Genomic DNA, 15071 nt, shown 5'->3' on the forward strand with positions numbered 1-15071 from the left:
CCGCAGCACATATAACAAGCATACCAAAAACCATTTATTCACAGTTACAGGTTTCTGGAAAAGCAGCATCATGCTAGCAGGTTTGTTCAGGATACGCTTTTAGTGGCCCCAAAATTAATGAAATACACTGAGATCCAACTCACTTTTGTTGTAGGTCAGTTTTCTTAGTTAACCTGAGCTCTTTCCTCTCTTATTTACACTAGAGAATCTCATACTTCAACTCTGTTTCCTAGTACCAACTTCCAACCCTTTTCAAATAGATAACCTAACACAGAAAGAGTCAGGAATCCATGATCAGCCAAGTGTATATTATCAAGGTAAAAAAATATCAAAGTCCACATTGCCAAATGCTCCCAAAGGACAGAAGCGCAATTTAGAGAAAGACATTTGATTCCACATCAATGTAGAAGCAAGTCTGACTAAAACCAGAGGTACACTCAGCAGCATGTGCCAAGGCCAAACTGTGGCAGTCAATCTGCTTATATTTTTCAGTCAGTAAAACTGCACCTGGTTTTAGATCTAGAAACATAAGAAATCAGAGGTAGCAGTTCCATCATCCAACACAAAAGTAGGCTCTGTGATAGAATTCTCAAACTGGAAAATGCCTGCAGAAAAATCCTTGCTATACAACTTTGCTTGTTTGGAGCTAAAAAAAATCTTCCCAGATAACAAGAGACAGGACAAGAGGAAACTGCCTCAAGTTGAGCCAGGGGAGGTTTAGATTGGATATTATGAAAAATTTCTTCACTGAAAGGGTTGTCAAGCATTGGAACAGGCTGCCCTGGGAAGAGGCTGAGTCACCATCCCTGAAGGTATTTAAAAGATGTGTAGATGTGGCACTTAGGGCCATGGTTAAGTGGTGGACTTGGCAATGTCGGGTTAACAGTTTGACTCTATATTAGTCTTTTCCAATCTAAATGACTCTATGAAAATCAGAAAGGAGGAACTTCCATTCCTACCAGAGATCTAGATAAACTACTTTTACCCTCCCTCCTCCAGTGCCTGTAAATTAGCAGCGTCATTCAACTCAATCTGAGTTTGTTTTGAGAGATATAGCCATCATCAGAACCACGGCTGCACTCCAGCTCGAGGGATGAGTTATTGTTCCCACACTACCTGCTTTCATCCTCCGCTACACTACAATCACTTTGCAAGTATCATATGCATGAGACCATGCTGACATACAGAGAAGAAAATAAAAACGTTACTTCAATTTAAAAATGTTCTCTGTCTAGTTATCCCTTAATATAAGGATACTGCCCCAGAGTAAAAAAAACTGAGCAGAAAGGAATATCCCTCATCAGCTTCCAAACAAAGTCCACCATTTTTGGCCAAACTTCACTAGGAAGTTCAACGAATGTCAGTATTTGCATTTCTGTTAACTGAAACTGACACAGCAGAAATCAGGTTTTCTACAGTAATAATTACTCTCAAACAGTACCAGGAAAAAAATTTATACAGTGCTCAAGCTTCTTGACAATATATAGTATCACTATTGAAATTCAGATTATGGAGCAGTACCTTACTCTACTACAAAAATACTCTACAGTTGTGTGTGTTTTTTTACATAATCACCCTGTCATAATTATGCATAGGTACCTCTATCTCTAAGATCTCTAAGACTGCTAAGAACAGTCAGAGAGGTTGTACATGCCCCCTAAGAACTCCCAACGATGCCCTAACCTACTGCTGCCCACCTAGGCAGCACAAGGAGCACTCGGAGGTTATCAGCACCTCTTGCTATGCCTTCAGTTCCCAAATGCAGAGAAAGAGACAAGGATTTTCCTACACTTAAAATGGTATTCTCCCACGCCTACTTTATCTCATTTATTTTAAAGTCAGAGCTGTGAGTGACATTAGTTTAGAATTTTATCACACATTTCCAAAAGTGGAAATCAGACCATCAACAGCAGATTTGTACATCAGCACACACTCCTCAAGCAAAGGAGAACCTCCCTGCAACTTTTTATTAAATATTTTCTCATTCAATTAAATCACAGTAGTCGTTTTTTCTGCTTTTTTTGATGGGGCCCAGGAGACAGCATTATAGCTGTCCTAAATCCATCCCTGTGTGAGCCATTTTTCCAGTCTCTTCCTGTCCTCCATGTCCCTTTTACATCCCGCCCATTTCCACCCTTATAAATTCTTTAACAGATTGCAGAAGCTTTTGATCTAAGGCCTGAAAAGTCCATCACTATATTCCTGAATCTTATTCCTTGTTAATCACAAATAATAACATTTTATTCTGTTATCCTCTAAGCAAAGTCCAACAGCAAGCTGAGAAAGCTTCTATTCCCAGAAAGGCATCTAAACTTCAAACACTATAATTGATGACACATCAATTTCTTCTGGTTATACACTTCATTGCCAAACCACCATTACTCCCTTGTTTCTCATGTGGCTAATTTTACAAGCATTAAGGTTGATGGCCCCACTTCCGTAACACTTTCCACTTTCTTCTTTTTAAGATACACCGGCAACAAAATTCTAGATGACACTAAGATAACCATCACTAACACCACACAGAGAACTCAAATATCACAGCAGGCAATCAGAATAAGCCCTTATTCAGAGTCGATACTAACACACAGTCAGAAGCTTTACTTCTAGGAATGAAGCACTACATTCAACCTAGCTTACTGATCTTGACTCTGCAGGTCCTGTGGACCAGATGAAAATGTGAAAGAATAAGGCATGCACAAGTGACAACACAGGCTAAGGAAGATACTTTTAACACCCCTGGTTTCTTCATTATCTAGAAGTAAAAATTGCTCCTAGTCTGCCTTTTCACTGTTTGGGGAAAGTCTCTCATGAAGGAAGATCGTTAATGGGATGCCTGGAAAATAGAAGCACGGTGTTCATGTGCAAAATAAGGATGTATTGCTAGCTCCTACACACATTTGATCTGTACTGGTTTTGCACTGTTAATAGGATACGTAAGAGGATTATACCTACATTCAGCTCTAACAAACTGTACGAAGTACAAAGAATAATGTCTCCTTTCACTTCTAGAAGATGCTCAAATACATTCTGTCAGCTGGAAGCTAACAGGCTGATGGGAGGAAACCTACTGCACCGCAAAATACATACGCTTGGAAGTATGTGCTTGCAAGACCTCTTAACCTAGGTCAGTCTTCCAAGAGAGATTATTAGTATTTTACTTACTTTTCCCGTTATTCTGTAACTAATGACATATTGCAGCATGAGACGTGTTCTCAATTCTGAGAAATCGAAAGCTCTCTATCACAAGAGGGTTGACCCTGGCTAGCACCACTTCTGTATTTCATTCACCAAGAATGAGCAAGAAAAGCATCATAACTAACAAAGACACTAGTTTTAATCAGACAATTTAGGAAAGGAGTCAAACATCTAGAACTCTGTTAAGCAATCTACAAATCTACAAAAATCTACAAATCTACAAAGAATCTACAAATGCGTTTTAAACCCAGATGTGCAGTGACTATTTTAACAATGATATAGACAAATAGAGGTATCTCTGTATTTGTGAAACAGAGCGCCCAGACATCAACTTCTTGCTTCAGTTTATCAGAAGGTATTAGTTTCGTGGCTCTGGATCAGATCTTCTCCAGCCTTTTGCTGTGTAGAAATATTGTGTATAAAGGAGGCCTTATGAAGATGGATGCTCATTTCCCTCTACTACTAAATTAGAGCTACATACTGAATTAGAACTGCGATTAATAATTTGTTAGAAGGTAAATACAAAGAAATATGAATGCAAATACAAATTCATGGGCAAGGAGTTACTGAAATAAAGTACGCATAGGAGAACAGCTCTCTGGTCTTCAAAGCTAGAAGTAACTGAAGCATGGAAAACCTGCTACCATTACTTGGCAATTTTAGCATTTCATAGGAATAAATACCTTCGATTTTACAAAGATTCTCAGTGATTAGTCTTAGAAGTTGAGCTGGTTTTAAGTCAAACAGGAATATGGCATTCAAAGCTATACACAGGCTTAGCATTCAAGTAACTCCTCAGTTCAAACTCAGTATTTCTGAAATTCACCTAACTGTTTTGGGAACATCTTAGAGACAGATTAGCTACTAGGCCATTACTATTATATCTTCCTCATGTTTCTTGCAAGTGCCATCCCTGTACACGCTCATTAACTTGCAGAGTATTAAATAGCTGTTCATAGAGACAACCAACAATCTCAGGCATTAAAGACCTGAATTCCTGGACAGAAAGAGCTAAAATTTAAAGCAACTCAAGTTTCAGATGCAGGTCCCTCTTGCTCTCTAGTAAGTTTATTTAAAAATAAATTCAGTGACGCCTGATAGCTATTAGATAAAACCAAATACAGACAATTAATGATTTGAAATGTTCCCTACAATTCTAAGCCAAAACATTTAAATAAAGGCCTTTTCTAAATACATCATTTGCCCAAGCACAACTGATACCATCATTTACTTATCTAACCAATTAGTGTCTCTAAAGTATGCACTGTATTTGTTTGCAGTCATTTATTATCTAACCTATAATTTTGCAGCTTCTCAGGCAACAAACTGCTATCTTGCATCTGGGGAATAAAATGCACAAAAGGGTGCTGGTGTGCTGTTTGAACACATGCAATTACTGGCAGTTACATTCTAATTAGCATAATTAGTTTTGAAACAGTTCTTATAATAACTGTCAACATTATGTCAATTTAGCTGAAGTTAATGGCATATTTAACAAAGACACACTCATTTTCAGTATTTAAAAGAATGGAAGAAGGAAAGTCCTTTCTGAAAAAGTAAAACTGCTTTTCAGACACTGAACATTTCTTACTTTGTTTCAGCAATTCATCTTCTAAAAACAGCACTTTATATAATTATCACCCTCCAGCTTCTGGAAGACCATCCTTACAAATTAACACTGATAAAGTGGCAATAAAAAGCAAGTACAACAAAGTACAGATGCTTGCAAATGCAGTCTTCTGTTGTTTTGGGGAAGGCAACAGTGGGGGGGGGGGAAGTGCGGAAGTTGGAAAAAAATCTAGAGGTAAATCTTGGAAAAACTAGAAGAGGTAAATAGTGTGCTAATGTGCTAAGAAGTATCAAACGCTTCTAGTCATACTTAGACAAAACATCCCTTTACTGCTTACTAGGAAAGGGCATAAGCCATTCATAAAGGCCAGTTTTTTACCCTTTTTCCAGTTTTGGTAAGTTACCAGATACTATTTACAAGTAGCCAAAGATGTTGCATTATTAAATCAAGTAAATATTTAGTCATTTCACTGACTCTTTTGAGTTTCCAAGAAGAAACAACATGTCTTTCAGGTAAATATTCATCTTCTGCACCAGAAGGAACAGCCCAGCGTATGCTTAGTACTTGCCATAAAGCTGAAGTTACACAACCAGTCTTGACTGAATTTAAAAGCCAGGTGTATTACAGTGTACATGTTTCATTTAAGAATCTTGTTCATAGTGGGGTTTTATTATGTGGATATTTCAAAGAGCAAGTTACTGTTCAGTAGTCATGAAATATGCTGTCTTAAAAAAACACCTCTCAACTGTGAGAAATCTTTGCTGGTTTGGGGTTTTTTAACTTATATGAAACACAAACAAAATGAAGGACTTCATGCTCCTTAAAGTAGATTTTTTTGGAGGGTTTGTTTTGGTTTTTTTTAAATAAAAAAAGTAAACAAAACAGGAGTTTGATATTAAACCATGGTGAAGACAAAGAAAATCCATGGAACTTTTACCCAATTAATTTGGACACATTCTTTCCCTTTCAGATACACATTTATCATCATGTATCATAAAGGCATCTTACGTTCACGTTTCTACTGGCTTTATGTATGCAGCTATCCAGAAAAACTTAAAATCAGTTAAAACTTGATTCAATCCATGCCACTCAGAAGAAGTATCTTTCTGCCTATAAAATGGTAACTGCTCAGTTTCAGACTCATTATTAAATTTTAAGCACATCAGCTTATTATAATGAAGTATTACCAAATTTACTTTATTTCGATTTATTTAGAACTACTTCCCAAAAGGTCTGCTAGCAGTAATAAAAACAGACAAGTCAAAACAGTACGTATTAATGGCATTTGTAAACACTTGTAGAGCAGCAGGGGAGCTGGGAGAGAACAGGAGAATTGCTCCCACACGTTGGATGCTGGATGAGGCAGTGACATTAAATTAATTCCCAAACCACTTCAACAGAAAAGCAGCACTTTCAGGAGCCAATTCATTCAACCCTGAAATAGGTGCCTAAAATCAGGCAAGCTGTCAGCCTATAGGGCAAGCAAGGAAAGTCACCTAAGCTAGCTCTATCACTGTTCCCCTACATTAGCGCAGAACTCCGCACTGAGACACACACTGAATTGCCTTCCAGGAGCATGTATTATTCTCCACTGACTATGGTGAGGAAGAGACTGACTAGACCAACATTTGACCTTTGAGAACATCCTAAAGTAGAATTGCTCTATACCTCAGCTTCACCTTTCTATTTAGTGTCAAAGACATCCTGTATCATTTTCTTAGAGTTTCTAAGCCCACGTTAATACCCCCTGATGACTCCCATCCTCTGCGTGACCACCACAGAATCTGTCCGTTATGGACAGCTCAGCATGCTCCTGCCAGAAGCAGAACAGTAACAAGACAATCACTTAGCTATGTCTAAATTAAGAGCCCCCAGCAAATCTAATACACTGACAATTCATCTGAAAATCTGCCTTCCCCGTACACATTTTTAACCCACTTATATGGTTTCATACAGAAACTGTATTTTTAATATATAGTCCAACTGCCTATATTACAGGAGTGAAACATGCATAGCTACTAAACTCTAAAGAAAAAAACCTATAGCCCATTTCAAATCAATATTACATAACTTAAAAATCTGTAATTCACCATAAGAAGGATTTACATTGTGACACGGTAGGTGACCTAGGAAAGTTTTTTGTCTTTTGTACCCCACCTGCAAAGCCACTAAACACTAGTATGCATCTTTGAGCTGCTTGCTTGTTATTCTTGTCTGTATTGACACATAATCACTACTCACCATCAGGTCCACATCAGCTGGGTATCAACCCCAGCAAGAATGATCCATCCTAGTAGAAGAACTAGTAACAGGCTGGTTAATTGTTCAGATGTGCAAGACACTACATTTAAAATCATTTCAACTCAGACTGTGAACATCTAAATGGAAATTCTTCATACAAATCTCTTCTACATAAAGTCAAACTCTTTCCTACATATAATTAAAAGCTCCCATTACTAGAATGTAACAATAGGCCTCCCCAACTCAACTCTTTCAAAGCACAGAACGAAGACCAAATAAAAAAGTGGAGGAGAGAGAGCAATCCCTAACTTTTGGGCCCTTTTAAGCAAAGGCAAGAGTCTTTCAGAAGCCTAACAGCAAAGTATTTGTCACAGGAAGTTTGAGAAGAGATTTGCCTATGTGACCATGTAACATTAAATCCCTTAGGAGACAAGTCTGATTGGCAGTTCCAGATAAGAAATAAATACATCCACCCCACGCACAATCTGCTTAGATCTGCGTAGCAGGCCCTCTCCTGCTTTTGCACCAGCATGGAAAGAGTTGAAGTGAGGCACAGAGAAAAGATGTAGAGATACATGAAGGAAGAAGCCTGTGGAAGACAAATATGCCCTAAAACTCAGTAAATGATGAGTAAAAGGCCCTTAAGGAAGCACAGCTCACTGAATTTTTCGTAGGTCTGTTATTTTATGACCATTTAAAACACTTTCTTAACAAAGCTGATGAATCTTTCTCTTCCTATAGTTTAACCATTACACTAAAACATGAGCACAATGTTGCTAGTGGCATAACACATAATTGTTGTGTGCAGAGACAGAGGACCAAATAGCAACAAGGCATACTTAATTTAGATCAGAAGAAATTATTCTTTTAATCCCCAGCTACAGAAATAACTTCCTTCACCATGAACTGTTTCTCCTAACAAACTAGAAATCAAAAATACATAGGTTGATACTTAGTTCCCTGGAAAATACTAGGGCTCAAAGCATAGAATTTCCAATAGAATCAAGCATTTGTAATAAGCATGGAGTCCAATAAACCACATCTGCCCCAAAGAACCACAACCACCACTAAGCAGAAACTGTGATAACATTGGTAAGTGTAGATTTGCTGCCCGTAAGTGAAATGCTATTTCAGATAGACTTGTGGAGAAACTAGCCATCTACATACCAGTATGATATGAAAAACTAGCATGGTGGTATCTGTTTAGCATTATCTGATCACAGCTTCTTTAATCTGAAGATTATGCAAAAAAAAGAGGTGAATTCCACCCCAAAACAGACATGGATCAGTGAGTTTTAATAATCAGCCAAAAGGCAGAAGAGAGGCGGGGCAACATTAATAAAAATGCCCAGCGTTTTTATACAACACGCCATACATATATTAATTATCTGAACAAAAGTATAGGCTAGTGTACATGGTACTGCATTAGGGTGTTCTGGTTTGGGCCCCTCACTACAAAAAAAAGAGTGCTGGAGCATGCCCAGAGAAGGGCAATGAAGCTGGTGAAGGGTCGGGAGCACAAGTCTTATGAGGGGCAGCTGAGGGAACTGGGGTGGTTTATTCTGGAGAGGAGGAGGCTCAGGCTGGAACCTTATCACTCCCTACAATTGCCTGGAGGGAGGCTGTAGGCAGGCAGGGGTCGGTCTCTTACCCCAAGTAACAAGCGACAGGACCAGAGGCAATGGCTTCAGGTTGTGCCAGGGGAGGTTTAGATTGGATATTATGAAAATTTTCTTCACTGAAAGGGTGTTTTGCACATTTGAAGCACTGGCACAGGCCACCTAGGGATGTGGTGGAATCACCATCCCTGGAGGTGTTCAAAAAACATGTAGATGTGGTGCTTACGGACATGGTTTGGTGATGGACTTGGCAGTCCTGGGTTAGCGGCTGGACTTGATGATCTCAAAGGTCTTTCCTACCTAAATGGTTCTGTGATTAAATTTCAACACATCTGAAGATCTTAATATACAGAAGAACAAAGCAGCATAATGGATGCCTGAAAACAGAAAGCTGAAAGTTCAAGTGTATGATGCATCTCAGCCCTTATCATTTTATCCAAAAGACTTAAGCTCATGCTTCATACACCCGTGTTCTGAGGACAGTCCTGCAGAAAGTGGAAACAAAGACATTGATAGAAAAGAATGCTCAGAGGAAAGGACAGTTATCTTCTATTGCTGTCTTAGAAAGCATGCCTTTTTTTCTTTAAGGAAAGAAACCATTTAAATACAAACAGCTATATTAATGCAAAATTCAGCTCAGACTTTACACAAAATCCAGTAACCCAAATCAAGATTTACTGCTATCATATATGTTATTCAGTTGCATACTACATTAAATGAAGTTGTATGTAGAAATGCACTAGGTACTTTAAAAACACAACTTAAAGAGCAGAGTTTGATCTGGAAATAAACACTAGTTTGACCCCCATTGCCCCACCAATAAATACAGAAATGCAACAGATATTTTTTTTTTGTACACTCCTAGCTTAGAAATACATTACTTACCACAGTGTCAATAAGCGTAGGTGCTGACTGCCCAAGTGCTTGGTAGTGTATGCGAACAAGATTAGAGGTTTCTGAAGGTCTCCACAGCTGCTGCCCAGTTGCATTAGGAAGTAGGTACTTGCCTGTCAAGTTAAGAAAGACTGTGTTAAAATACTAGATGCTGCAGGTGAGGCAAGGCAATGGACTGAGTTTACTGTAAGATAACACTCTTAACATTCAAAAACATTTGTTTTTTTCACTATAGCCCTGACCAGAGGGGATTCCACTAAAACAGAATTCCTGCTATTCACTTGCTAGTCCTTCACATCACCCTTCCACAAGCTACACTTCACTTAGGCAAATTCATTCTTTCCGCATTCAATTTCAATATACAACTGTACTTCTTTCCTACCTAGAAACACAATGCAACAACAGATAGAAACATCCAGAATGGTGAGTCTGAACCAAAGAAACTTAAATTCTGAAGACCAGCTAAAAATAATTTTAAAAATAATTTAAAAATAAAAAATAAAAATATTCTACTATATACTCCTTGAAGAATAAGGTTCCAAGCCTGAGGTACAAGACCAGGTTTGTTGGAATAAGGCACTTACTACGTAGATAACAATTACACCACCCTGTGAGTGGGGACTACTCTGTTTCTATTCCAAAATTCCTTATAATCTACCTAGTAGTAATCACTCAATTCCCAAGAAAGTATCTGTACTCAGTGACCCAGGTAAGAGGAAATCCCTGAGGCACAGACCAGCCAAACCGCAGGAGCACTGGCATCAGGCTCTGAGGGAGCAGCTGGCAGACCCCTTCTCGGTGGTTGCATGCTGACCACCTAGCAGCATCACTTCATTGTGGCCAGACCAGCTCGGGCCCAGTGCCAGAGAAGGTCAGATCCCCAGCCAAAGCTCTGCCACTCAGTCTGGAACATGTCCCCACAGGTACTAGTTAGGTAGAAAGCACCTCTGGCTCAGGAAGCCCCTGAGCTGTAAACCAGCAGTAGGGAGAATACTCAGGTAACTAAAAGGACAAGTATGTACTGATACTGTTCCTTTTTGCTTACTGTCAAGGAACAGAACAAGAGGCTATATACTGCTCGTATCACATACGTACACCTTCAGTTTGCGACAATAACACTACTAAAGCAACTGACTTATCTTAGAAGACAAGCTGATGCAAAGTGACAATTCAAAAGATTATTATTTTTTAAATCAAATCTAGGTTCAAAACCACAATGAACAGTTCAAATGAAAACCACCTTCAAATGAAACATTCTAAACTTCTGTTTCCTGAAATTACTAATTCCCATCTCATTAATCTTGTCACCTCAGAGAACTACAGAGTGGGTATGTGTATGACCATTGACATGGGATTTGCCATGAAATCAAAGGCCTCAGCTTCATAACTTTATTTTTAACAGCAGATCCACTGGTCTCTGTAAACTGACTGTCTTAGAGAGTTGCCAAGAAGCAGCACAGGACAGTGTTTTTAATGCTTCCCAATTAATCTTCAAGATGTGCTACTGTTCTTTATTACACTGGTAAAGCAGAATCCACAGACATTTTTCACCCAATTTCCTAACAGCTTGCCCAAGACTAGAAGAAAATGTGTAACAAAGCTGTGGTTTCTTGCCCAATTATCCAGGATAACATTTTCCAGAACTGGAAAGACTGAATTAATTTACCATCTGCTCTCTTTGCCTGTTTATATCAAATTCTGGTTAACTTTTTACATAGTCTCTCACCATCCTCAACTACAAGGATGCTATAAAAGCTTAAGGCATTGATTCCAACATCCACATGTCTGATATTCCATTGAAGTCAATCCTGGAATACACCAGTGACTTATGCAGTCAATTACAGCTTATATCTATCACCTCAAAAGGTTAATTCCTTCTCATCCAGGCACGAGAAAGAATTGAAAAGTGAGTGGGGAAAAAAAAAGCTATATATACCTCGCGCTTAAACAGGTATGTTTTATTTCTTTAATGCTTTCCACATCAAAAGAGGTCTATGCATTTCCTTTACTTGCTTTTTGACTCTACTCCTTCAAGTCAATGGTAAGATGAGGTTCTCTGGGTGAAACCACATATTTCCTCATGCTGGCTCCCCTCATTACAAAAAACTCTCCAGCTAGAATGCACCCTACAAACACTGTAATGAAACTCTGCAAGAAGACTCCTAAAATTCCAGCAAAGTCAAGCCAGCTCCAAATATTGTATCACTCTTGGTAACACCAGTAAAATGCTTTGGCAACACCTGTTTTGTCAAGTAGGCATATATTACACAAGTCACTCAGAAACTCTGTATTACCCCACCCTAGAAGCCACAGGAAAATTACATTAAACAATTTGCAAGTTGATCACTGTTAGCATACTCTTAGTGCATTTTATCATCATAGGAATCAATACTTGAAAACAATAGAGTTGTCGTCTGATCTTTAGGAAAAAAAACAATGCAAGTAAGAAAAAGGCCTTGTTTATTAAAGCTTGTTCTAAAACTGGGGAAGAGCATCACCCTTTGGTTAACCAATGCACTTCCTAGTCAGGGTTTGAAAATAGTCTCAAAATCCATTGTCAGACTTTAGGCTTTTCCCAGAGTACACTGATTCTCATTTCAGATAAACCCGCTGAGCATCCCATGGGAAAAAAACAAAATGGAAGGCCATCATTTGTATTTTGTCCATAAATTAATCTGGTTTTGTTTAGGTTTGGATCCCAAGCCAGAAAGGTTTATTATTAATGTTTGTCCTTACTTTTTGCTTTAAATGCGAGCCAGACCCAAAATATGGCAAACCAATATTGTGATTCCTACTCATGTCAGTAACCCAGCAGAGCACAGCACTCTGAGGTACCTTACCATGGGCAGGGCTATGCTGACACAGAACATCTCCAATGGACACCGTTATTCTTTGTCCTTTACAGGCATCTCTGTTTTACTCAGTTTTTATCTTGCTCAAATGTCTGAAAGAAAGTCTAAGATATTTTAGTACAGAGGCAAGATGGGAGGCAAACCTACTCTTTACAACAAGAAGATCTTACACTAAGCCTTTCCTTCAACTGTAAGATTTTGCCTGACTGACAAGAAACCAGAGTACATTAACTCAGCATCACAGGGCCAGTGTCTGCACTGTAAGAATTCACTTAATACTCCATTATTTCATGATTAACCTCTAGAAATATTTAAAATAACTTTGGATAGCCTGTGGAGTACCTAATTAGGCAGTCAACACTAGCAAAACTGCCAATGAAAATGTAAGCTGGAATGACCTGTCCTCCCATCCTTACCCCAAACAGGAGCCTTGAGGGCACTGTAGATTTCACAACATACTGAAATCAAGGTAAGCGTAGCACACTGTCTGCAAATTCCAGTTCTTATCATAGTGCATCCACACGTGCTTTTAAACACAAAAATAGCATATAATAAACACGCTTTCTATAGAAGCAGAAAAAGCCATGGCTTATACAAAAAGATGGTAACAGATAAAACTCTTATCTGGGAATACCATTAACCTTTATGCAGAGAGATATTACCAGGAGATAAGCAGTTACCAACAAGAACACCAACTGCAACAAAATATCTTTAAATAACAGCTGTACTTTCAATCCTGTGCTGCTTAAAATAAGAAAAGTTGGATATACTTTACAGGAATGAAATGAGGTTTTTATATTTCCAAAGGCAAATGGAACATCAACATTTCTTACAGAAAAAAAAAAAAAAAATCTGCCAACTCAGTCCACTTTCTTTGAGGGATTACAGTGCCACTATGTTGAACCACCATTTAACAAAACAGTCCCTCACCACTAGTTGGTCAGCAACTCTCCCTGGATTCCTCCCTTAAAAAAAAAAAAAAAGAAAAAAACCCCCCTCAGACTATCCACTCCTTTTTCTTGCTGCTGCAGTACTCCCACATTTTTCTCCTGTTACAGTTTCACTCATTATTGCATGTATTTTCCCCCTTTCACATTTTCTTTAAGAACCCCTTGAGTTTACACATAACCACACTTTTCACATAACAGTTTGGTTGGGAAGGAACCTTAGAAATCACCTAGTTCCAGCCCCCTGCCATGGGCAGAGACACCTTCCACTAGACCAGGTTGCTCAAAAGTCACATCCAGCCTGGCCTTGGTTTAAGCACTGGTATTACACGTAAAGCTTAAGCTGAAATGCGTTATTACTTTTTACACTGCATTCATTTCTGCCTCCAAGTTTAATGCTGCAAGCAACTACCCTCCTTTTTGAGTGAACTGACTCATTGGGGGACAGAGAAGAAGAATTCACCTCAACTCCACCTGATCCCTTCCATCTTAATTTGGCATTTTTGGCCCACATACAGCACATAAATACTGCCAGTGTCCAGGCCAATCTCCATCTAACAACAGACCATTGCCACACCAGTAGTAATTTTCTTATTACTTTCATCAGCTACTGATGCAGACAAGTCAACTACTGATACACGTCCCCTGCTGCTGTCCCATTCGATTCTAAGATGGCCTCTGAGCGCCTCCCATGCCTTCCACAGTGGCTTTGCTGGCACCTCTGCTACCCTTCCTGCACCTGAAACTATCAAGAGAGCCCAAAGTCACAACACTGTAACCAATGGCGTCTCCTCCCACACCTGAATGCAGCCCTCATTAGTCCAGCACATTTATCAAAACACATGTCAATGAAAGGTGTCTTAAGTTGATTACATAATGGCAATAACTTAATACTCATTGGTAGACACAGGGAATACAACACTGGAGTTCACCGTTATCTCCCTCTGCCTCTCACACGCCCAACTTCCTTTTATAATGGGCATCTGTAGAAAGCCCTAATGGAATCTTTGTTACTTACTTCCGTCATCCAGCATGCACATATTTGTTGTATGCCTTACTGCGTAAGGCCAAAAGAGACTAAAAAACCACACATGCTTCCTCAAAGATCAGTCTCAGAAGATGGGCTTTGCTTTACCTTAATTAGAAAAATCTTCCCTACAGCTAAAGTAGTCTTCTTCCCCTCTCCCTCTCACATCCATACCACAGTGGGATGGCTGAGAATTACTAAATGAGCTCAAACTTAATACCTATACATCTTCCACCTTCAGTTATAATTTAGAAATTACTTGTCTCAAATCTTCAGCAGTCTCATGTCCAAAAAGTACATTAAACTGGACTATGTTTAAGTGATGATGAGAAAGCTGTATTGCTCCTTCTGATATGTAATTTTGCAAAAAGAAGAATCCTGCACACCGAAAGCTCAGAGATAGCTCTTACTTGCAACTCTAAATATTGGCAGACTTGCAACAACCAGGTTATGCATAGCATACACATGCTCTAACTTTAAGAACATCAGAAAATTCACCATTGCTCACTTCAACCACGATGCGAACAGCTACTTCAGCCTGCTGCCAGTATTCTTGGCTGCCAGCTCTCTACCACCTTAACATTTATCTTTTTGCTACCTGCTTCAAAGAAATTATGATAAGATATGAAATAACTATCTTCCACTGCACTGTGAAGAAAATGCCCAACAACCCTATTAGGAATGACAAGTGTGAAGTGATGTGCCAACACACTGCTTTCTCTA

The 15071-nt window shown here is 38.9% G+C and overlaps 1 protein-coding gene across 3 annotated transcripts in view; it reads right to left on the bottom strand.

Annotated features, from left to right (window-relative positions):
- The window catches only part of MAST4 (microtubule associated serine/threonine kinase family member 4), a 274327-nt gene that overhangs the window by 193847 nt on the left and 65409 nt on the right, over positions 1 to 15071 (bottom strand). For all 3 annotated transcript variants that reach the window (XM_055791201.1, XM_055791202.1, XM_055791200.1), the window contains exon 3: positions 9514 to 9635. In XM_055791201.1, coding sequence (XP_055647176.1) covers positions 9514 to 9635 — 122 coding nt within the window. The remainder of the gene's footprint in view (positions 1 to 9513; positions 9636 to 15071) is intronic.

The sequence above is a fragment of the Falco peregrinus genome, chromosome Z (genome assembly GCF_023634155.1).
Source record: "Falco peregrinus isolate bFalPer1 chromosome Z, bFalPer1.pri, whole genome shotgun sequence".
Taxonomy (NCBI): domain Eukaryota; kingdom Metazoa; phylum Chordata; class Aves; order Falconiformes; family Falconidae; genus Falco; species Falco peregrinus.